At 42.8% G+C, this 25,795-nt stretch overlaps 1 protein-coding gene across 3 annotated transcripts; it reads right to left on the reverse strand.

The window, feature by feature from the left end:
• Positions 1 to 7: 7 nt before the first annotated feature.
• MTHFD2L (methylenetetrahydrofolate dehydrogenase (NADP+ dependent) 2 like) lies at positions 8 to 25,600 on the reverse strand. 3 transcript variants are annotated; one of them, XM_021529532.3, is made up of 8 exons: positions 24,316 to 25,600; positions 22,436 to 22,620; positions 21,992 to 22,114; positions 17,505 to 17,657; positions 16,712 to 16,819; positions 12,923 to 13,015; positions 8,804 to 8,929; positions 8 to 1,642 (listed from the first exon to the last, which is right to left on the reverse strand). In XM_021529532.3, exons 1-8 carry the CDS (start codon positions 24,453 to 24,455, stop codon positions 1,530 to 1,532), a joined length of 1,041 nt encoding a protein of 346 aa, XP_021385207.2. In that variant the 5' UTR covers positions 24,456 to 25,600; the 3' UTR covers positions 8 to 1,529. The 3 variants fall into 3 exon arrangements, with proteins under 3 accessions (XP_021385207.2, XP_021385208.2, XP_021385209.2); XM_021529533.3 differs by lacking the exon at positions 8,804 to 8,929; XM_021529534.3 differs by lacking the exons at positions 8 to 1,642; positions 8,804 to 8,929 and adding an exon at positions 11,798 to 12,031.
• Between the last annotated feature and the right edge of the window lie 195 nt (positions 25,601 to 25,795).

A 25,795-nucleotide genomic window follows, 5' to 3' on the forward strand; every position in this document is an offset into this window, starting at 1 on the left:
GACCAAGGTAGCAGTGAACAAGTTTTATTCCATCTTTCAGTCATGGGTTGATGAGTCCAAGTACAGTCTCCATAGGTACCTTTGTCTTCCAACCACTTAAATCACCACATAAATTTATATTACCACCTACATTTAAAAAGACAAGCAAACGTCTGCACCATTGGCACTGTATGTTTAGTAATAATCCTGTCAAACTTCTGCAAACACTGTGCTAAAGCAAACTCTCAAAATCCATCACAAGAACAGTCAGCACAGCAACAATGCTCCACCTTGACTTCTTTATCACAATAAGTGCATTTTTCCCTGTAACAGCAAGAGAACTTAGCCACAGTATTTTTCCTTCCCCTTCCAAGTTAGCCATAGCTCACTAGCAAACACCTAAGGATCTCAATTAAAACAAATCAGTAATCCCTGCCCAGATAAAAACATGTAGAAGCCCAAACAGTCTACCACTGCCTTCAGTAGGAATGTCACAAGTGCAGACACTCAGCTGAACTGGCATCTCAGCAGTAACTCCACTACAACTTTTACATTGCATAGGAATGTTCTAGATGCATCCAGGAAGCAACTTTGGGAATAGAAGCATACTGATCTTATCCCATATACTCTTCTCTAACCAGCAAAACTCTGTGCCCATTGAAGTCAAGGCTTACAACATAGACTAAAAAAAGGTCCTCTTCATGCAGTTTTGAAAAATAAGAGAATAATTAAATTGCTTAAAGTTCCAACACAAATATTTCGTGAGGGATCAAGTTTCTCCTCCCCTTTGTCTCCTGCTGCACTACATATGTAGTATATGTATAGTACTTGAAACTACATTCCAATCAATTTCATTCTATCCCATTCAATTTCAATCAAATTCAGCCCAATCAACTGTTCAGGTCTGAGGGGTTGTTGTGAGATGGGGTACTACACACCAAAACAATTTGCCCAGACTGCAGCCTCAATTCTAGCTACTGATTCACACTTACCTCTTGCAGATGTTTCAAGTCAGAATTTCACCAGTGTTCAAGCTTATTTGACTATTTAAAAACATTTACTGAACACGTGCATTCATGTCAACATTACTGCCTGGCCACTGCTGGCTCTACTTGTTAAAAAAAAAGTATTTAAGAATTCTCAACTACATCCAAAGTGCTTAGTGACCTCAGAACCCAAACCATGTATTTGAAAGATATCTAGCATGTCTTAGATTTTATATTGTTTGAACGGGTCCCAGGTGTTTAATAGGCCTTAATAACTGCCCCAGTAGATAGGTACAGTTGAAATTCATGCTCCATTCTTCACTCTGAAACACATAATTGGCCACCACTACCAACATACCTAGGCAGGCTGCATTCTCCAAGTCAATTTTGTTTACAATAAGTCAGTAGGAGGATTTGAACATTTTATAAACCGTCAGATTTAACATACCTGACACAAAAAATAAATACAATGTAGAAATAAATAGATTTGTAGTAAAAAATAAGCGCTTTGTGTATCAATAAATAGAACAACTCAGATTCTTCTTCCAAAGTAACTCATTTGCTCTAGTAAATGAGCTTTTTAGCAACCAGGAGCGTGTTCTTCAGAAGCATCGCAACAGTCATAGGTCCTACCCCTCCTGGCACCGGAGTGATAAAGGCAGCCTTCTTCTTCACTTCTAAGAGAAAACAGAAAAAGGCATTGACTAACAATGTTTCCAAACCTTTTTTCCCCCACATCTGCACCAAGGGCTGTGACTGGCAGGTACTGCAGGGAAGTACCAGTCAGGGACCAGCCAAGGCAGAAGCGTTACTGCAGCCACAGCAGGCATGGAACGTGGCCAGGACCGGGGCTGCGAGGTACTTCTAATCTGAATGTATCACCCAGGGCTAATTCTGGGCCAGGGCTGCACAACCTGTTCCAGCTGATCTACCTGCAGCACCTTGCCCTTTCCCCATGGCAGCACAGGCACTCACGCACCCTGTGCTCCGACACAGGGAAGGTTAATTCCAAGGAATTCTTTTGCTAAGGGGCAATTTTTGCCCATGTGACATGGGTGATCAGCTGTCCCAGGACCATCTGGGTGACATGAGGTCAGGATGAGCCTCAGAGAGCAGCATGGATGCGCATCACCCTCATCCATCAGCTGGGACACTGCACCTCCGATAGCCAGGAGAGCTATGGAAGCTGGGGATGCCATTCTCTAGGTGACACCCCCCAACTCTGTGCTTCTGAAGAACAGCATGCAGAGCAACTACTGCCATCAACAGCAGAGCACCAGCAGTAGCCAAGTCACCTAGTCAGCCTCTGTCCCACACACGACAGAGGACACACAACTGACACCACAAATGGTTTCAAGCATCAGCACTTTTTTATTCCCCTAGTCCAGCCTTTTCTACCCTGCTTCTCACATGCATGACACCTGTGTGGCCTTTTACTCTCTTGTGATTGGTCAAAGCACCTCAGCATTCCTTGCTCCTTTTCCTTTAACAATGTTCACCTGTTTTACACAGCTGCACCCCATTAGGAATGAGGCTCAGCCACAGCCTCATTCCCCATGTCCCATAATCTGTTCTCCTAGGACACATCCTAAAAAGACACCCTGAAATTATAGAAACAAAACTGGAGAGGGAGAGAGTACAACTTTCTGTTTGATTTGTTTTTCTGCTTCACACTACAGACAAAGACAAGAGTTTTCTTCAAGAAAAAATATTCCCATTGCAATTTCTGCCATAAACACCGAGTTCCTCCAGAAAAGACTTATTTCTTTTTAATCAGTTTTACTAGGATGTCTACTTTAAAACAGGATGCAAAGGGCAGGCTCTTTGCAAAGTATCACAATGGAAAAACTTACTGATGAATTAACTCCAACCATTAGTCAGGTTAGACTATTCAAATCCAGTGTACACCTTGAGTGCAATTAAGTTAACCTGTTTGTATGAGGAATTCATATAACAGCAATAAATTCTGGCTTGATCATCTTAACTGTGGAAAAAGCTATCAATTGGAATTACAGGCTGTTTGCAAAGGAATTCAGCTCGACTTTGTAGCAACTCACCTTGTTAGTACTGGCAGTCAGGGTTTTTTTAGGGCACCACCATGAGAGATTTTGTTTGTTAGCTTGGGTTTTTTTTTGTCTAGCTCAGTAATAACTTCTTGGTAAATCATTCCCCACTTTCAGAAGCTTTGCTTTTTCAAAGATGCGCACACACACAGGAGACAACTGAGCAAGCATAACTCACACAAACACATTCAATTCCACTGAAATCCCTACAGAGCAGACTCTGTCTGGCTGCGAGAAGAGATTAAGAGATGGAAAACTAGGCACCTGGCTTTGAAACAAACAAAATCACTTGCTACTGCTTGAAGTGTATTTATCTTGAATCTCTGGACTCTATGTGGTGCTGGCAGGAATAAGGAGGTCTCAAAGAACTATTACAAAAGAATTTGAAAAATTAAGACACTGGAGGTTTTGGGAAATGATTTACTAGATTTGAGGAGCCAAAGGTAAATGAAAATAATAAAATACTGTCTGAACCTCCCCCATGGCAGGGAACTCACAAGAGCACTTGCAAAGTTATCAGCAAATATCTCACTGAACTGAAGAACAGAAGATCAACCCTCATTGAGGAGAGCTGGTAAATACAACCAGGAGGGTTTTAATTACTCTGCTGACTGGCACCACCAGATACACTCTTAAAATATATGCAAAGGAAGTCAGGTTACAATGTGGTTTTTCAGATATAAAATTCAACAAATTAATTAAGATGTCATATGACAGTAACTCTCAATATTCGCAAACACAAACAATTAAACTTTTTGTCATACTATTTTAAAGTCCTTCCCATTTAGAATGGTGCTTACAGTTAATACAGTTACTATGAATTCTTGGATTAATGTCATAATTATTGAAATGTATCCACATCTGAAGAAAACACAGCCATTAACACAGAAAACACTGTAGGCACTTGAAACTGAAATATGCTTATTTCCATGGCAATGTTACCCATCTCTTTTTGTGGTGTTATTCAAACTACTCCTACCTTACCTCCAAAGAGGACAACCCACAATCAGACCATGCCTTTCCTCAAGAAAGCCTTCCAAAGCCTGTCAGGCACAACATGCATTGCCTGTGGTGTTAGTAACCATATCCAGCAGGAAACACACAGTGCACGGTTTTCTGAAGTTGGTGAATTCCTCTGCCCATATTCTACCACTATGGAAATCCCTGTAGGTAGGCGTGGCAGAAGCCAAATTTTGTATCAGATAGCATAAAACCACCCAGACAGCTCATGCACAAAAGCTGATCCAGATTTTTGAACACACAACAGGTGTCTGTGCTGGGGAAATTACCATCTGATATGTTTCCATTGGTAAGAGTAAATACAGACACAGTGAGCGCAATTTTCCAAGATGAATGCCAGCAACCAAAGGGGGAAGATAGCTTGGCCTCAGAAACATCAATAGACTTTCCTGATCAAATGAAATAGGCCAAAGCACAGTTCTCAGACATCACGTAAATGTGTGATTGAGCTCATGCAGGCAAGTGAGGCTCCATCAGGTCCTGCTTCTGCTTCTCGAGAATGAAATAACTTGGTTCACAGTTTACTCCTGATTTCTCCAGATGGATGCTGGTCTCCCAGACCTTCCCCTGACAATCTGGAAAATGCAAATTAGATGCCTATGGGGGAGGAGCAGCTATTTTGCAGCTTCTGTAGAACCTTGAAATCTTCCTTTGATTCTTCAGAAGAAATGCAATGTAGATTGTTTCCTTGAAAAACAGGATCCACTGCCTGGGAAACAGCCCTTCATTCCTAGGTTCCTTTAAAGCTGAGGACATCAGACACCTAATAGGGTTAATCACACAAACCAATGGCAAGTCTCAACCTGAAGGCAGTTCTGGGTCTTGTGCATCTGCATTAAGTGATGCAGAGTAATTCCTGCCTAAGCACTGTTTCCACACAGCTTTACAAGTCCCTGTAAAGCTACACCAGATCCCTGCAGCACTGCCCAAGTGTGAAATCACATGCTCAGCAGCCACACTAGATAGCCCATGTTCTGCTCCACACATTCTGGGATTCTTCTCACTGTGCACTGTGGGATACCAACCAGCAAGCACTTACCCCATTGATCAGAGTTCCTTCTTTTTCTTATCTTTGTTTCCCTTATTGCAGCTATTTTAACTGCAATCTAAAAGAAAACCAAGGAATTATGGCGCAGTGCTGCAATTCAAACAGTGTGTATCAGTAACACCCCTGAACAACATCCTCTTCTGTGCAGGAGAACCTTGACTGGCCATGCAGCAGCTCACTGGCTCTAGTTAGCCAGCAGCCTTCTGGCTTCTGTCATAGCCTAACACCAACCTTCTTATTGATTCCTTGCAGTCACGGAGCACTACAGGCAATGGTTCCCCCTTAAGGTCAGCAATACGGAAATGTGATCACACAGACTGGGCTCTTCTTTGTGGCAAAATAAATACCAGATCTTCAAAATCAACTGAGAAAGGAACTAACTAACCTTAGTTAGCAACAGCACCTGAAGCATCTACATTCTATTTTTGTGACCACTGTTTGGGAAAACTGCACAGGGAGCTAATTTGGAAAGGATTCAATGAGTGAGGAACAGCCTATAGCCAGGCAGGTACCACAATGAACGCAGAGAGGCAGCAAACACCATCAGATGCAGGGGCTGTCACAGAGCCCAGCCTTCCTGCACACTGCTGCAAAGATACAGCTGAAGGACTACTGCTTCCATCAATTAATTGGATTTGAAGATTGTGGTGGGCAATCTCATTCAAAGAAAATGCATAATATATAGGCCCACCACCTCGGAGCCACATAAATTACTTGTTTGGGCTCTCTCTTCTGCTCTTCAGCACTGCGAATCCCTCCCTGCTCATGGTGGCACTAATTTTCCAGAATCTCTTTGACATTGTCAAGTCAGAAAGAAGAGTTCTCCTGTGTAAAGCCCTTCACTTATATCACATCTTCATCACCAAACAAAAATATTACACAAAGCATTTGTTTTCTACATAGGCATATCATAAAGACTCAACAATCAGCACTGCTGTTTGTCAAAAATAAGGATGGAATTGTAAAGAAATACAAGCAACTTTGGTTTTGTTGGTATTTCCAGTTCCACTTGCAAAGGTGAGCTACTACTGTGGTGTGTTACTACCCTGCTCTACCAGTTACTCCTGGAAATGATGCTCCACCCAAAAGAGCTGTTTCAGCTAAATGTTCTGGCTAAGTTTTTGCTTTATTCCATGTTCCTGGTCCTTGTAGCCCTCCTCCTCCCTTGACATTATAGCTGTGGCAACAAAAGCATCTATAACAGGGCCAAGCACACCCACACATGCACTGTGTGGCTCACAGAAACAGATCTCCCATTCTGTCACCAAAATTTGCTGCCCAAAAGCAGCTAAAATGGCACTGGAGATCACATACGAACACCATCACTTCTCCTTCCTGGCACTTCACTCTTCCTCCTGAGGCTCCCAGAAGCCAATACAGCCATGTGAAGTTGAATATATCACTGTAGTATCAAGGCTGGGTATCTCAGTGCTTTGCAGCTGACCCCCACATGCACAATGTTCTCCTGTCTTGTTCTTTTAGATATCTTGGAACTGCGCAGTCAACTATTCCAGACCAAACCACTATTGTTTTCTGATGCGCACACAGTTTAGAGCGTCAAAATAAAGAGGGGACATGGGAAATGGCAAACACTGTTTAAAGGCATTCCTTTACTTTTGCAAATGTGTACGCTGTATTGACAATGAAAGACAAAAAAGAAGAGCTGAAATGCATCCTTTTGTTGTTAAAGAGATAATAACTTTTACTCTCTCACTTACCTTGCAGAGATTAGAAGATGGGATCCAAGTAGTGGCAAGATAAGCAACTGAATCAAAACACCTTCCACCCACCTAATAAAATTAATTTCCACTACAGGAGCATTTCAGCCAGATGACCTAGTAAAGGAAGCAATTTCCATCTATTTTTGTAATTGAAATTTGAACTCTGATTGCCCACTTAAACCTCTCTGCCCACAGCTGGATTTTTCTCCTAAAGAAGTGGATGAAGAGACAATAAATACTGGTGGGCTATGTGATGTTACACAGGCACTGCATGTTATGCCAGCCATGTTTATGTACCTGTCCTCAATCTGCAAAAACTATTTTGATTTAGGCTTAAATATAGATTCAGCCAAGAGATCAAACAGGGGAAAAGGATAAAATTATTTGCAACAGAAACATGCTAGCTTCTTCCATTTCCTAACTGCCAGATCAAGTACTTGGCAAGGGTGATTTACTTGCTAGAGTTCAGAACTGTTTCCACCGGGATGTTTTCTGTTGCTGTTAAAGATTTAGTGAAACTTTCACCGATACCAATGAACCAACAACAACTTCCCTTTGGCAATGCACAGTGAAATGCTACTTGTAACTGCTGTGGCATAATCCAAGCTGAAGTTCCTCCCTCTTTTTTGGATCTTCCCTCCCCCCAGGTAAAATCTCAAGAACAACCCACAGCAGACATGATGAGACAGATACAGTGCATTGCTGAAACTCTGAATCACAGCCTTGCCACTGAATCTACACCTTTATTACAGGCATATGGTTCCATGTTTGAAAAGAAACAAACAAGAAGGATGCAGGTTCACATTTCTCAAAGTTACAGCTTTTGTATTCCCATACCTGCTAAAGCTAACCAAACACCCGAAAATTCTCTATACTTTAGTTCAGCTCTGAAAACAGAACCTTTTATTTGTGATTCCACAAATCTAGACAGGATAAAATAAAACTTTTCAAGCTGTCCTCCAAAAGATTTCTTTTCCTGAAGCTCTATTGCACACATACAGTTACACATTTCCAAACACATTCCAAGACAGTCGCTCAGCTACACTCACACAGGTAATTTCACAGACTTTAACAGACAAGTAACATGCATGATGAGTAAAAGCAGCAGGGAACTAAGTGAGTGATGTAATTACAAATACACACAAGCTCGCTAAAACCATTCTGAATATAATTAAGCTTTGAAACATTATGCCAGCCAAGATGTTAACAACTGTGGAAAAAAAACCTGTGGGTGATTTTCATACTTATCAAAATAAGGAACTGTTGAGAACCATTAATAATGTGGGTAAATGCTGTCTAAGCTTCCCACACTCAACCCTGCCAATAAGTGCAACAACAATCCTGCTATTCCAGTTTGGAGCTCCTCCAGAGCGGAGATATTTAATGAAGTTACATTGTGAACTTGCTCTGCAACAAGTTAAACATAAGAAGATCAATATGTAACAACATTTTTTATCTGTTAGGCTTGCCTGGACCAAGATGCTAAGCCCTTTTAGATGTACCCACATTCAACTTTAGCATAAAGGGTATTTCTAAAGCCAAGTTAACATTTACACAGACAAGTGTAGAGAAAGAGCGTAAAAGGAGGCTTTGAGAAGCTGTGGTTTAATTATAATTGCTATGAATAGCAGGAGACCTTACGCTTGACAAACAGTTTCTGTTTTCAGTGATTGCTTCCCTAACTTTTGATAAACTCAAAGGATTAAAGAAACTGGACACAAGCACCTTCTACACCACTGTCAGAAGAGCTTATCGGTACCTCTTAGGGGTTGCTGGTACCTGTAATTGAATGCAACACTTTATATCCTAACATACAATTTCTTGATAGCAGATAGATTTGTGTTCTTATTTAAATAAATAGATTATACAAAGTCGCTGAAACATTGTCTCATTTGAGACACTGCCTAGCCCAAAATTTTACCCTGAGTGAATCATACAGACTTCAATATATTTATCCAAGAGATTTGTATAAAGAGTTTCACTGACCTTCAAAGTCCACATCCCCAACTAACTTGGTTTTTCCTGTAAGGGGATCGTGGATATGGTTGATGCCTACGTCAATCACAGCAGCACCTTCTTTGACCATATCAGTTGTAATCAACTTTGGGATACCTGGAATCATCAAGACATATTTAATTACCCTAGCCAGGCAGTCTGAGGTTATCAGTTTTGAATGATATCAAGGGGTGTGCATGCATAGCTATGTATGCGCAAAATAGAATTCTGTTGAATGTTTCTTGATACACCCCACACTGAACACAAATATTCCTCAACTGCACACAGTTTGGAACTGCTACTACTACAGGAAAGAGGAAAAAAAATAAACATAAAAACATCCCACCAGAAATTGTGCCATGGGATTTGTTTTGGATGAAAAAACATACAACCATGAGGCAATCTGAGCTGTTGCAGTAATCCCAGCAGACAACACTGATCTTCCACAGGGACAAAACACCATTTCTTGCTCTTTACAGCAATTTGTGAGACCTCTGTACTTGACCTGGGAGACTCAGCCTGGGCACTGCACATCTTGTGGGCTGCATTTCTGTGGCATCCTGGGGTAGGACTATTTTGCTATTAAGAAATTCCAGCTGAAACAACCACAACAAGCCACCTCAGCTTTTTCATATGCAACGTATTCCTTCAGCACATTTAAACATGAAGCATTTCGATATTCATCATTAATATGTGCCTCAGTTAGGACACAGAAAACCTAAAAGGTCACTTCAAAGTCTAGATAATGAAATGTATCCATCGCCGTACAACTCCAGTCAGGAATTTCTTCCCTAGCATGCAACCTCCAGCTTTCAGTAATGGGAATTTCCAAACTAAATATTACAATTCATCTTGCTTCTTGAGCATTTCCACCAGTTTTCTGTTTTGAGAGGAATGTTAAGAGTACCTCTAAAAAGGTAGTCTGAACTCCCCACTCCCTATCAAAGCAGCTTTCTCTCAGGTGGGAAGAAGGCAAAAAGGAAAAGAAACCAAATCCATACAGTTTGAAACTGCAGTTTTTTGGGAGGGAAGTGGTGGTGTACAAGGCTCTGGCTCCATGTGCAGTGCTAGAGCATTGGACTAAGTGTCCAAATGACACTTAGTCATTTGGATATAGGCCATACTACAACATTCTTGGCTCTCCATTTCTCACTCACCCATAAGACACCTGCTTGAAACTCTGCTTCTCATATTGGGCAAGCCAAGATCTCAAACTCTCTCCTAGCCCATTTGATAACATCTGACTGCATCGCCTTCATCCCCCTCTGATGTAATCCATGGCAACCTGGCTGGTAATTGGATAATGCCTCAGCCTTATGGGGGTGAATGATCTGTGTGTGATAGGGCTGGATGCATATTAATGGCAGCTGCACAGTTACACCCTTTGTAAAATGGTTTGATAATAAGCCAAATACTTAATAGCAACAAATGAAGTAACCCCCAAACCAAATGAATGTATCTATTTACTTAAGCCTACTTTACATACCAAGTAGGAAAGGATAAACATAAGAGCACCTTTTCCTAAAATGCACTGACTGAATATGGGAAAAGCCTTCATGGGCAATTTTTGTAGAAAATGATGAATCACATTTTAAACAAAGGAAAAACAAGGCCCTGTCTAATCCAAATTTAGGTGCAAGGACTGTGAAACAGCCAACTTCCAAGAATGCTAAGCAGAATAAAGGGTTTGATCAACCAGCACTTCCTACAGAAGACCACCAAAGATCATGACCCAAGGGATGGCACAAGTAGTCCAAGCAGAGGCTCACCTGGCATTTGGCACTGCCATTACTTTTTCTCTTTACCTCCTCCCCAAACATAGCAGGCAGATGAGCCCTGTTTCTCTCAGCAGACAGGAAAGCCCAGAGAGCAGGAGCAGCAAGCTGACTGGTTCAGGAGTCCTGCTGTTTCCATCAGTGTCTCACCTGTCCTGAGGTGGCTCTAGGAGCACCACTGGGTGAAGCTGCACTTACACTTCTGCCATGGGGCTGGGCAGATGGCAAAAAGAACAGACACCATGGGATGTCTGTATAGGCAAGGTTAGCAGGCCAAGATGGGTAACCCCTGTGCTGAGATACGTGTCAGGTGTGCTTAACAGGAAACAATGCCTTGGACAGAAATTCAAAAGCTGTGTGGTATTGAAAGAGATTTTAGGGAGGAGTAGGCTGGACAAGAACAGTGTTGGTGGAACTTAAGATGCAAGGAGCTGGCTGGGAACAAAAAGGAAGGAATAAACTGCATGGATAGTTACAATCCAAATAAGCAGGAAAACTGGTGCCCCATGCCTGGGGGCAAATGAGAGACAGCAGAGACAAAATCTTCTCACATTCAGGAGTAACAAAAAAGAAGCACCTGATTTGAAGTATTACCAAAACCATGAATGCAAGTGAACAGGAAAGCACTGCACCAGATCAGAAGAGACTCACTCGAACAAGTCACCAAACAGGAGCCAGGATGCAGATGGCTCCTGTAAAAGTACTACAAAAGAAAAGGAACCTTGGTCTTCCATGCAAGCACACACAAAAAAAGCTCTTTTCCATGTGCTTATCTTCTGCAGTGGCATGTAAAAGCACCTGTTCCAACCTGGCAAGGTACAAGTTGCAAGAAAGGTAACACCCACTGAATAGATCACCCATTTCTGGGGAGTGTGTGACCCCAAAGCTAAAATGTGCACAGTTCTCATGTAACAAAAGGAAGCTTGGAGTGATTCCACCTTTCTAAAGCACAACTTTCCCCAGAGCACCCACCGGGGCAGGGCTGTGTGCTGTTTGCATAACCTAGCCCTAGGTTTTTTCATCATTCCAAGTATATCTCAAGTTGTGTAACGAGTGTTGTATCACACTCCTGTTACAAATGACACAGGAAAATAATGTGAAAGGTCAATATGGCTGAATTGCTACTGGGCCATTTAAGTCCAAGCATAAACAACAACAAACCACATTCAGCACAAAAATCCGAAGCAATGATTAAACTGGAAGCAGTGAATTTGGATGAAAAGTTAGTGGTTTATTTTCCAGTTAGCACAACCATTGTTGCCTTTCATTCACAGTGGTGAATTCTCGTCAGGCCCACAGCTGAACAATTAGATGGGGGACAAATATGTTGATACTTACTCCTGGCCTGCCTTAGGAAAGAGGCAGTGAAATTAAACCTGAAGGAAAGGGCATCTCATTTCACCAGGAAGTGACAAGCTTTAGACAGGCACCTGTCTGTCTTCATCTAAAAAATACATAAGGAAGTCTTGGGTCTTGAGGATGAGAAAGAGGGGGAAGGGAGCAGAAAAGAGCAAAGACAATCCTCTTGTAGTCCCTACAAAATGGTACAAGAGAAGGATGATATCCCTGAGCTGCAAAGGGACCCAGAATTTTACCAAGGTTATGCTAAGTTGGGTCGTTCAATTTTGAAAAATTAATTTGTAGTTCTACCTCTAATACCTGCAAACAAATAAGCAAGGCTGCTTAGAAGCAGAGTTCCGCCTGTTTCTTTGGGACAGATTAGTTCAACTGTAAGTGTATCAATTTACATTGCTTTAAGAGTACAGGCACTGATCTTTCAGTCCCCTTCCCCTAGGCAATTACCATTATCTTTCTCTTGACATGGTAAAAGAGAAAAAAACCCAGCCATTACTAACATAGGTTACCCAAACCTCCAGTTAACTTGGCAAGATTGGCCTTAATTCTAACAGCAGGGGAATAATACCATGGTTTTATGAAAGCAGGCTCCAGCTGATTTAAAGAAACCCTCCTGTCAAATTTTAAATGACTCATGATTTTTCCACAGCACAGAGAATGTTTTAATTTACATAATTATACCTGTATAAACTATGCACTGACTGGTTCCCAATCTTGAGTTCACTCCAAAGTCTCCCTAAGGGAAAGGTGTCGCATGTGATGAGAAACAGTTTATGAGTCTGCAAATGTGAAGGGCAAGAACAAAGAGCCAAATCATTTGCCCTTCCTACAGTGAGAAATCCTACCCACTGCAACACCATCAGCAAGCACAAGCACTGATTATTCAGAGAAATGTGAAACAGTCAGTGCCACAGACTGCAAAGTCCTCTTTTTAGGTTTGAAATGCTGCAATTGGAGTATTGACACCAACCAGTATTACCTGCAGCAACTATTACTATGTCAGCAAGCTGTGTATGGATCTTGAGCTGCTCTTTTGGGGTGTGTCTGTGAGTAATGGTCACTGTAGCATCACCTGAAACCGAAGAGAAAAACAATTATTTGACAGATATGAAATGCTATAAAAAGTACAGAATTTACCTTCAGGCACAAATTACTTTGGTACGTTAACAATAGAACACAATCAGATTTGTCTTGGGACATGAATTTTAAATCAGCATAGGCAGAACACTCACAACACTTGCTGCTCGCATATATGAAAAAACACTTTTCTTAAAAATATACTGTGGACTGAATTCCCTTCCACAGGAAGGTAAGCCCTTGCATGGCTTCGTTATGTTCAGTGGAACTCCACAAAGCAAGCCCAGCACAGAATCCAGGGTCTGTTTTATCAAGCCCAGTTTGTAGAGGGCACCACAAGACTCAGCTGTCTGCCACACATGACAGCTTCAGTACAAGACCACCAGCAGAAGCAAAAGAAGCACACATTCTTCTGCTCCTGCAGAATACACTCCCCTGGTTAGACATGAAAAACTCTTGTGCTGTTTGATGGAGACACTGAGGAGGGACCACAGCATGAACAGTCACAGGGAGAGGGTCCAAAGTCTCCTACTGCATCCAACAGCAGGAGTGGTATTCCCTTGAAGACTCCCCAAGCAAGCAGCAAAAAGAATGGCTCTCAAAGAAGACTCCTTCCAACCCTCTCTGCAATTATTTGTACTACAGTGTTCCTATGTTACACTCCCCCATCTCTGCCTTCCATTCACAGACACCTAGGCCATGTTACTTGCAATTAAACAAAAACCTTTTGCCTTCTCAGACATTACCATTGTATCTGCTTCCTATGGAATGGTCTGACTGGTCAAATCTGTGCCTCTCATCTTATTAACTCTTTCAGGCATCTCATCTTCAACCTTTCTGGGCTCTGGCTTCTCTGCTCTTTCCCCTCACTTTTTACCCCTCTTCTTCAGGCTGTGCAGTGCACAGCATCTCCCCAGAGACAAGCAGATCAAAACATTTGCAGATAACTGAAAAGTACAGGCTTGGAAAAAAAAAATAGAGGAGTCTACCAATACCTGCTTTAGGCCAAAGAACAAAAAACATGATCATTACTCAGCAGAAAGGTTGAGAAAAAACAAAGGATAAAATCCAAAGTTACAAGGTTACCTCTGAGGAATAAAATTGGTGGTAATTTGCCTCTAAGATTTTAGTGAGGAATGTGTCTGTAGTCAACTCCTGAAACCAAACAATTGCTTTCACTACCAAAAAGGAAAAAAGAAAAAAAGAGGGGGGAAAAAAAAAAGCCCGTACCTTGACAACAGCAGTCCAGAAGCTTACAGACACCTCAGAAAGGGGAGGCTTTCCATTTATTTGTGATCATGCCCAAACAGAAAATAAACAATTATTTTTTATACTGCTACTTCTGCTGAAAGAAGAGGAATATATTTAACAATTAAGATTCCACATGATACTCCCAAGTCAATTCCCTAGCTCACAAAACAGAAATAATCTCTTGACCTGCCTACAAAGAACATTATTTATTTTGGAAGTGGTTCACATCTGATCAGATATTGCCACCTGCAGGATATAAGTGTATCTACAGATGAAACATCACAAATTAAGACAGTGCCCAATCTTGAATTTTTGTTCATAATCTATAAAGAAAACCAACCAAAACCTACAACAAAAAAAAGTACCATACACACCCACCCCTTGCACAGTTTCTCAATTAAAAAAAAAAATAAAATCAACCCAGTCACTGAAAAAAATTTTCTTGATTGATAACCTGAGAAAGTTCTTTTTCAGTGTTCCATTGTAGGTCTTCTCTGGTCCCTATCACCCTAAGTTTAAAAAAAAAAAAAAAAAAAAAAAAGCAAGCTGAAACCATAGCCTGACCTCCCTTCCTTTTTACACACCACCCAGGCCAGTCTCTTGCTGCTCACAGCAGAAGCAGAAATTAAACCCAAGTGCAAAAGATGAACCTGATCTTCAGGAGAGCCCCATCTGTGAGTTAGGGAGGAAAATGCCACCCAAAATACAGAATACAGAAGTATTCTGTACAGAAGTCATCCCAGATACAGAAGTATTTATCATCATATACACAGCATACACACTTAACACCAGCTCATTATCAGAGAAGTACACATCCCCTTGTTTTCTCACTGCCAGCTGCTTTATACTGTGTGCCAACTCACAGCAGACTGGAAAACTAGAAAACTACCTGATAAATAAATCCAGTTCTTCAGATTAGGCAAGGATAAGTCCAGTGCGTTAATTCTTTCTGTATCTAGGCTCCAGTGTCAGTAAGGGACTACCTGAACATTCTTCTGACCCTACACCACATATGTGATATACTTTGAACACTGGCAATGCCAGCAAGCAGGGTTGCAAGGGAAGTCTTCTGACATGCCAGGAAACAAAACACTGGCAGAAGACCATGAAGAACCACAAAAATCTCATGGACTGGCCCCTCAAAACAAGCTGCACTACCAGACAGTCAAACAGAAACTGGAAACCCAGGATACAAGACCAAACTGAGCCGTGGATCCAATCCACTCAAAAGCCGGAAGCTGCAAATAGTTACAGCTCAAAACTGCTCATGCAGCTGGTGAGAGTCTTGCAAAAAGCTGCTGAAAGCATCACAGGTCACTAGGTCTCCTCATTTCCAAGTGGGAAACATGTAAATAAGTAGCTTGTAACATGACTTTGTGTTCTACCAAGCCTACTTCAAACATCAGCTGCACTGCCAATAACAAATGTCATCCAGTATTTGCAGCAAATAGCAAAAATGCTACTAATTTTCGTGGGAATGAGGATGAGACCATAACTATGTACCAATAGTAATTACGATCCAGGCACTGAGAGGAGTTCCAAATAGCAACTTTCCCACAGAGGCTGAACAGAAAAACCAACTCTGTGATTAGTATAAAGCTTTTTAGTGTTTTATTATATTAATAACAGATTTCACTCTGCTCCAATTAAATAGGCCTGGGATTAAATGTCTATGTTTACCTCATTTATGCACACCACATATTATACACCACAGCAGTTCCTAACATCAAAATGGAGTCAAAAGGGCAGTATTCTAGCTACATTATATTTGCTTTAATTTCTACAGCACAATTATAGCAGCACTACTGTAGGCTTCTGTAATTAGAATTACTTTAAAATATTTCCACCACAACACTCAATTTCCAGGGGGATATAAACTGCACTGCAGAAATATCCCCCAGGCCAACAAGTAATCATGGTACTCACGCTGAAGAGTTCCTTGGTTGGTCATTCGGGTATTTTCATAAGCAGCACCTCACTGACACAGCACAACACAAAGGTCATGCCACACCTTTTTTGCTTATTCCTAGATAAACATGTGTGTGCACATGTATACATAGGAGTACCGGCATGCTCATGTGTATGACCAACGAAATCAATATTGAACAAGCACAAGGACAAGTCCTATAAACAGCTACATTGTATAAACACCACAGGAGCCTCTGCAGCTCAAGGCCTCACTGCCAGTACCACCTTCAAGGATCACTTTGAAAAAGCAGCTGTTTCAAATGGAGGAGGAAGTGATGACTGAACAGCAGAAGAAGTCCAGAAACTGCTCTCCTGAGAGTAAGTCAGGAAACAGGTTAGCAAATTTATTTTCTTGGTCTGGTTGCAAGTACTGACAAGAGTGGAAAGCTTTCTCTTTAATCTCAGTCCTCTAGTAAGCTTTATTTTCAGGCCTTCACAAATGGAAACATTGGAACAACATTCCTGGACTTACCTCCAGGCCTTTTGTGTTTTCCATCAGTATGTAAAAGCATTGCAATAGGCATTCCAACATTTTTGGATCTTCCAGCTACAAGAACATTTTTTCCAAATGTTTGTATTCCTTGTGGGGGAAAAAAAAAGTATTAAAAAATTATATCCCACTATTTTGATACAGCTAAACCTTCCTTCTCAATCCCCATGACAATTATTTTGTTGTTGTGGACTGCTGACATCAACACGACTTGAAAATCCACAAGACTGAATTTGAGGGATGAGCCCACAAAACAGCTTTCACCTTTCACCCTGGCAACTCATTCAGGTTACCAAAATCACTCTTAGCAAGGACTTAATTTCCCTGCTCCAGCCACAAAGGAAAGCACTTACATCTACCAGTAAGAACATGTATATTCCAAATAAAAAATTACAACTATGCAACACATAGGCATTTTTTCCCCCTTCCAGTACTGAATTAAGTGCTCCCATTTTTCATACTTGTTTTTCCCCCTTCTCGACAAGAACTTATGCATCCAATCTTCTATTTGACAAATAGAATAGCACAGAAAATTACCTGCAAAACTATGAAATTCAGAAAGTTACTGAAGTGTTCCACCAAATACTACTGTCTACACTTTGTTAATAGTTGTGCTAATGGCACAAAAGCCCATCTATTTGGCAGCTCCTTATTCAGATTAATACCCTAAACATTTGTTCTTCATTTAGCCCAATGCATTTAGAGCACCTTGACCTTCTAGCTCCCACCTGAGGTCATCCCTTGTTCACCTCCCAGGATGGGAAGAGTCTCTTACCCGTCTGTTTTATGATCTCCCAGACAGCAGCAGCGGTGGCAGGGATTATGGAAGGCTGGTCGAGACACAGCCGTCCAACGTTCACGATATGGAACCCATCCACGTCCTTGTCAGGGGCGATGGCGTCACAGACCGTCCGCTCGTCTATGTGATCTAGGGGAGACACAGCCCTCAGCTACAGCTCCTTCACTGTCAGGTGCCCTCAATACATCGTGGCACTGGCAAGCCTGGGTCACTAATGACTGCTCTTGATCAAATGAACTACACTCACCCTTAAAGGCAATTTCCCCTTTTCAACGAGTTTACTAAAGATTAGGTCAAGGCATTTGTCACAGTGTTGATACAACAGATTCAGTCAAAATATGAAAGCCCATTACTCAGCTGAGAGTGAGGACAGGAAGAAGTAAAGAAGAAATGTTTAAGGAAGTCACTTCTGCAATGTAGAATTCTTGAACATGAAGGAGCTCAAAAACCCCAACAATCCACAGGAGAACAGTTATATGAATTTCTCTGGTTTCTAAGCACACAGAGCACATTTTTAAACAGATTCATGCAAACCTCAAGCTGAAGTAACTTTGAAGGTCTAGCTTTCCTTTTCCAACAATACTATTTTTTAGTCAGTTAATCAGTAGACTCAAAACATATCCTACTTCATTTAAAGAAGTGAGAATACACAAAACTGTTTGATTGTGGTGATCCCAAAACATTGAATATGGCTTGAATGGCATTACCAGCACATAATTTTGTATTCATATGTACTCATACTGAATATTTTTCATATGCAGTAATGATACAGGACAGCTTTGCAACTGCTTAAAACTTATACTGCATAAACATTAGTGCTGATTATGAAAAAAGCTGTTTGCTGGACCTCTCCCTGCAGAGTTACAAACCCAAGCATCAACCTGGAATACATAACACCGCAGAGGAACAGCTCCACAAAAATCCCATGCTAACCCAAAAAGCAAACTGTGTTTAATGACTGACCCACGGCCTGCTCAGAGCCCCAAACCAGCACTGACCGACCCACAGCCTGCATTGACCCAGACCTGTTGAAAGGTTTTGTCTGGGAGAAAGTCAAGCAGACCCCCAGAGTGGGTAGATGGGGAGAAAGGCACTGACCCCTCTGTGGGTTAATGACCAATTTGTTACTGAACCTCCTGGGAATTTGGCTGTTCCTCCCAAGCACCAGTAAGAGTGAACCGAAGTACCTTCCCCTAAACCTGACAAACAGGCAGAGGGTTTACAATTTCCATTGCAGAGCAATTGCTTTTTCCATCCCTTACATCACCCATTCTACCCACAACCTGAACAGAATCCTGCAACTACGAGGCAAGATGTCCCAGTGCCCAAGTCAGAGGGCACTACAGGAGGTTTAAAAAAACTAAATAAAGGAAAATAAGCATCAGTAAGAAAATCAGATGTTGCCAGTAAAATATTTTAGAGACATAAACAGGATGGTTTAATTTAGTAGATTTTTGTGGTTTTCCTTTAAAATAAGCTAGATAAAAGATAAGCATGTTGTAGAACTTAAACCATGGCAATCTGTTAAGATTTCCAATTAGAAAACCCCTAGAGTTAAACCAGGCTGCTATGATTTACAATTCTGTTTTTTGACAAGAGCAAGTTTCCTTTTGAATCCTAATGAGAAAAGACTGCGGAAATTAATATATTAAGTACATTGATTAAAGAGTCTCTTAGAACTGAAACTTGCCTCACAGATACTGAAAGCAACCATAACCCTGTTTTTATGTCAACTTGGGAATTAAAAAAAGAAAACAAAACCAAGAAAGAAATTTGGAGTAACCTATTAAATGGCTTTTGCAAAAGAACTTGTTACCCTTAGGCAAGTCAGTTGCTCTTCCAACACAAACTTGGCAGCCATGTTTTTCCTTGTGCCTGGGATGAGCAGAACACTGCACTGAAAAACACCTCCTCCACATTGTCTTTAGCTTCCCAAAAACAGACAGATAGACAGTTATATAAAAGGAAAAAAAACCCTTTTTACATTGGTATTTTCCATATTCAAAACCAATTTACACAATTCCAGAAGAGGGTTTAAAGTACTGGGAAGAAATGCAGCTGAACAGTCGGGGAGAAGTGAGCTGGGGGCCAGAGAAGAGGATCCCATATGCCTTATTTCCAGAGGAACAAAATAACTTGTTGATTATCTTACTGTCAGTCTCATAAAACATGAGCTGATACCCATACAAATTTCCTTGCTGTCATTACAGGCCACCCACCAGGCCAAGTTCCTCTCTGCACTCCTCCTCTCCCTTTTTGGTAAAACTTGCAGGACTACACTGGGTATCACTGGCCAAACATCTGCACACAGAGAAACTCATATTTACACAACAAGTGCCTCTGGTGCTGGCACATGAAAAATAAAGACTGGTTTTCAAAAGGGAAGACTAATGAAAACAATACCATAGCACAAAACAGATTTGAAAAAAACACTGCATGGATTTTCATCTTCTGTCTCAAATAGGTTAATATTTCAGGGCCACCTCCCAGGCAATTCAAACTAAGACACAGGAAAACGTCCAGAAAACTATCACAAGTAATGCACTCAAAAGGTGCACAGAAAAAAAGTTCTCCTCAGGCAAAGACAACAATCCTCAAAATTAAGTCACCCCCACTTAAAATAGTGCAACAGAACAGAGCTACTTCTGATTCCATTTTTAACCCAATGTTGATCAAAAGCCACACTTTGTGTGGTTTACTTCAAAAAAGCTCCAAACCCAACACCACTACCTCAATTCTGGAATAAGGAGTTTCCACTAATATGAGTTTTAACAATTCATGGGTTTTGTCTCCTTCCATTACAGGCAAATAAAATTTGGAAAATGAGCTAACTTAGCTTTTGGCCCTTTAGTTTACTAAGCTCCATCAAGGAAAAAAAAGTTATCCGAGTTACATTGTTATGGAATAACAACATAACTCATGGAAAAGAGCTTACTGAGTATTTCCAGTTCATGACAAGTTGCACATTTAACTCTATTATGCAGACACTACAATATTGACAAAGTTCTACTATTGATTAAATTGTTTTAAGGCTTTTCCGAGCACAAGCAACAGCTGTGCCTGTCCAATAGGTTGGATGGAGGCTAATTAGTCATGCAGTTATTATGACAGGTATGTCACAATTCTTAGGAGGAATCTTCAACCAAATTTAGGACTAACCCTCATTTACAGACTCGAGCATTGCAGTGCAGAAGCATCAAACATTTAATCTGACACAGCTAAAATTATCAGCAGGCTTTTTTTCTTCTCATGTTGACCAGGTTTAAATTCACTACATTTCAAGAATAAAAGAAGTTCTGAACTGTGCACTGATGAAAGTGGACTGCAGTGACCTGATATCCTCCACATAAATGCATTGCAAGTGACACATAACCATTCCCCTGAGTACCTTCACTAGCAAGATATGTGACACCTCCCACTTTTAGGGAGCACAGCACTGGACTGGAAACCCAGTGTACAAGCTTGCTTCCTTTGCTACAGGTTTCAGACAGGATGATTCCCATCCCCAGGCTGCCTGTGCTCCATCTTTTGCAGTTCTCATCACTGCAATGAAACTTCGTTATTTACATCACCTGCTGCTGCAAATATCTGTCAGTGGGAGAGATGCTCCTCCAAAGGAAAACTGACCACATTCCATCAGCTCCTACCTTGAAGGCCAGGGAGGTGGCTCCTTACTTGTGTTATACTTCCACCTTGTGGCAAATTTATTTCAGTACATGGCCCATTTCAGGTAGCAGTGCCAACTCATGAATACTACTGTTTATTACAAATACAACCAAAGCATTTTTTTCCTCCATAACTCTCAGCACCTGCCCCCAGTTTTGCCATCTTATAAACAAAAAACATTTTCAGTTTAGTTCTTTATTTCTCTGCAAGTTTTATCACCCCAAAAATACCAGTTTGCCAGCTACTCCCTGGTGATATTTCAGTACAAATTAGGAGAAGGTAAATAAAAAACCCTAAAATTTAATCAAAGCTATTAGGACCTTTGCACAAAGTTCACCTGGAATATCACAGCCGACAAAGAAAACAAATGTTTAATGTTCAAGGCAAAACCTGGAATCACTACGAAAAAGGCTATAGCATCACCTGCTACATACCATATTTCTGCACGATATAGGGGATGAAAGCATGGAATTCAAGGCAAAGCAGTGCAACACACTCAAAAAATAAATATAATTAAACTGGATAAATTATGTGAAATGCTTTGAAACACCAGTCTAACTGATCATTAAAGAAGGCAAGTTTTACACATGAAATTACTTGCAGAATTTGTCTTCTTGAAAATGAACTGCATATTCACCAACAACAAAAAAACCCAGCCACCTCAGCTAACCATTCATTATGCAGGTCGTCTTTCAAGAGTTTTTTATAGCCCCAAGGTACACTTGCAGCTCAGAACTATTAAACTCTTTTCTCTTACATGGGCTATGTATGAGGAGTGGGACAAAGACATCACACACCTGGGAGAGGTAGCTGAACTAATAAACCACTAACTCTGGAATCCTTGTTAAGTTGTACTGTCATATCCAAGAGTTCTTCCTGTGAAATGTCTTTAGGCCTCAGTATGATCTCACTAGAAATGCCTGATAAAAACAAAAGACAGAAGACATGTCAGAATAAGGATACAGAGCAATCAGCTTAGTCTTTTAGTCCAAAAATCTGATTCTTAAGAACTGTTCCCAAACACTATTTTAAGATGCAAAATGAAACTTACAGCTCCCATTCAAAACACATTAAAACTACTTTCTTCGTATATCCATGCAAATCCTCAGGTCCATCAGAGAAAACGTGGAAGAAATTGGTGCAAAATTTAATTAAGACACTGAGGGAACTCCTCCTGCTTTATTTTTTCCTTTTAAACAAGAGTATCTTGTGCTTACCAACAGAACACTTATATGACATACCCACAGCAGCAGCTGCTTTTATCTTGTTCCTGACATAGATGTGACTGGCTGGATTGTCTCCTACCAATATGACAGTGAGGTGAGGCCTCTGGTTCCCAGCAGATATCCACAACTCCACATCCCTTCGAACTTCTTTCAAAACCTGGTGTGCAAGTTTTGTCCCTGAGATAACAGTTGCTTCGTCACTGAAACAACAAAAAGACATGCAACATTTAGGCATAAAATTTTTTGCCAGGAAGAAGACACCTTTAAGTGTGTGATCTACCATTTTGAACACTATGAAATTTCAAATATTAACAGGCATTTCAAATGTTAGTCAAAAATCATGAACACACTACAAACCCTACATGGGAAAAACGCTTTCCCACTTGTCACAGTTGAGACAGCTGCAACACACAGACTGCCACCACACTATTTCAGAATGCTTTCAGCATACACCCATACAGAGTAACACCATACCCCTTCAGAAGACTCCAAGTCCCTACTCAGACAGAGGAACACCACACCACTTCAGAAAGCTATAAGCGTGTGCTCTTTCTTGCTCAACCCTTTATACCCTCACGGTTCATGCATCACACCTGTGTGCCCTCTGTTCCCTTTAGTGATTGGTCAGCACACCTGGGCACTCCCTGTCTTGTTACCTTCAATGCTGCTCACCTGCTTGAGTTCACCAGACGAGCCACAACTCACCTTCCCAACACACACAGCTAGCCACGTAAACATACGTGAACTCCTGCATTTTGGAATAAAACGTGACAATGTTCTTACGCCCTTAGGTTTTACTGGTTTAAGGAAAGTTACCAACTCCCCTCCTCAAATTTCCTTAAAAATTGATTTGACATAATTTAATTGATTTGACAAAAGTTCTTGTTTATGAACCCAGTGACTTGCAGGCCACAACACAGAGTAAGATCTGCACTGCTATTTTAGATCAATTTGTACTCTAAAACCCTGAGATCATATTCAGCATCACAACAGACATGTCCCACACCCCATAAAAACCTCAGGTAAATTATTAGTGCAGGAACATCTATGTTTCACAGAACTGGAAAAGAACAGTTACTAGCAGCACAGAACAGAAGTAGGATATGCACTGGTCTAGAAATACAGCTGTTTCTCCCAAAACTGACAGAATCAATTTTGAATACACAGAACATCCAAGGGGTCAGATGTTTATTGCAATGACTGTTCAGCTCACTCCTCTTTTCATTCTTGAAATCACAAAAACAGTGTTCACAGCATTGGCACTTGTGATGTGCTGAATTTCTTCAGTCAGCTTTCAGCCAGGTCTTAACACAATTACATATAAATGAAAAGGTTCACAAGCAGGAGCTCAGAGAGACCCTCCCATGCACACCCAGGCAAGTGCTCAGAGCTGCAGTGCTGCAAAACCACCACCAGAATCCCTTTGCAGACACTGCAATAAATTAAATGCAGAGGGTGATTATTGTCAGGATACTCATCCCCAGTGCACCAAAGCATGCCCTGTTTGCCACCAATTGATGAATATATACAGCAGTTCTGTATAAATCCCCTGACAGGCCCTTTAAGGTACCAGGAGCAAGCAAACTCGCAGACTCCCCTCAGGGAGGGGGCAGGAAGCTCACATTGCAAGGGCTTCTTCAATTTCAAGGGCACTGCTTAAATCCCCGATGGATCAGCAAGGCCAGGGCCGTGGCCCGTTCTCCCGCTGGTTCTTCCCCTTTTCCCGGGAGGAACTCAGCGGGGATCGGAGGGCATCCAGCCCGAAGGGGGATCGCGGCGCGCCCGACCCCGCTGATCCCTCAGGCGTTCCGCGCCCTCTGGACCCGCCGCGCCCGGAGGGCGATGAGGATGAGGAGGAGAACGAAGAGGAAAAAGATCCGACCGGCGCAAGGTACCTGGCGGCGCTGCGAGGGGAGCCGCTGATGCTGCGGATGAGGGTTCGCCACCGCCTCAGGGGAGCCCAGCCCGGGCGCAATAGCGCGGCAGAGGAGGAGGAGGCGGAGGAGAGGGAGAAGGCTGCGGTGGCCGCCGCCATTTCGGCCGGCCCCGCGGACGGAAGCGCCGCCGCAACCAAGCGACGGGCGGGAGGGGCACCGGGATCGCGGCCAGAGCGGGCGGAGCGGAGGGACGGGCGGCGCTGAGGGATGGTAAGTGCTGAGGGAAGGGCGGTGCTGAAGAAAGGGCGATGCTGAGGGATGGTAAGTGCTGAGGAAAGGGCGGCGCTGAGGGATGGTAAGTGATGAGGAAAGGGCGGTGTTGAGGGATGGTAAGTGCTGAGGGAAGGGCGGTGCTGAAGGAAGGGCGGTGCTGAGGGAAGGGCGGTGCTGAGGGAAGGGCGGTGCTGAGGGAAGGGCGGTGCTGAGGGAAGGGCGGCGCTGAGGGACGGGAGATGCTGAGGGGAGATGCTGAGGAAAGGGGCGATGCTGAGGAAAGGGGCGATGCTGAGGGACGGGAGATGCTGAGGGAAGGGGAGATGCTGAGGGAAGGGGCGATGCTGAGGGAAGGGCGATGCTGAGGAAGGGGAGATGCTGAGGGAAGGGGAGATGCTGAGGGACGGGCGGTGCTGAGGGAAGGGGAGATGCTGAGGAAAGGGGAGATGCTGAGGGAGGGGAGATGCTGAGGGAAGGGGCGATGCTGAGGAAAGGGGCGATGCTGAGGGACGGGAGATGCTGAGGGAAGGGGCGGTGCTGAGGGAAGGGCGGCACTGAGGGAAGGGGAGATGCTGAGGGAAGGGGAGATGCTGAGGGAGGGGAGATGCTGAGGGACGAGAGATGCTGAGGGAAGGGGAGATGCTGAGGGAAGGGGCGATGCTGAGGGAAGGGGCGATGCTGAGGGAAGGGCGATGCTGAGGAAAGGGGAGATGCTGAGGGAAGGGGAGATGCTGAGGGACGGGGAGATGCTGAGGGAAGGGGAGATGCTGAGGAAAGGGGAGATGCTGAGGGAAGGGCGGCGCTGAGGGAAGGGGAGATGCTGAGGGAGGGGAGATGCTGAGGGAAGGGGAGATGCTGAGGGAAGGGGCGATGCTGAGGAAAGGGGCGATGCTGAGGAAAGGGGAGATGCTGAGGGAGGGGAGATGCTGAGGGAGGGGAGATGCTGAGGGAAGGGGAGATGCTGAGGGACGGGAGATGCTGAGGGAAGGGGAGATGCTGAGGAAAGGGGAGATGCTGAGGGAAGGGCGGCGCTGAGGGAGGGGAGACGCTGAGGGAGGGGAGACGCTGAGGAAAGGGGAGATGCTGAGGGAGGGGAGACGCTGAGGGAGGGGAGATGCTGAGGGAGGGGAGATGCTGAGGGAAGGGGAGATGCTGAGGGAAGGGGAGATGCTGAGGGACGGGCGGCGCTGAGGGAGGGGAGATGCTGAGGGAGGGGAGATGCTGA

This window comes from Lonchura striata, chromosome 4, assembly GCF_046129695.1.
Source record: "Lonchura striata isolate bLonStr1 chromosome 4, bLonStr1.mat, whole genome shotgun sequence".
In the NCBI taxonomy this organism is placed as follows: domain Eukaryota; kingdom Metazoa; phylum Chordata; class Aves; order Passeriformes; family Estrildidae; genus Lonchura; species Lonchura striata.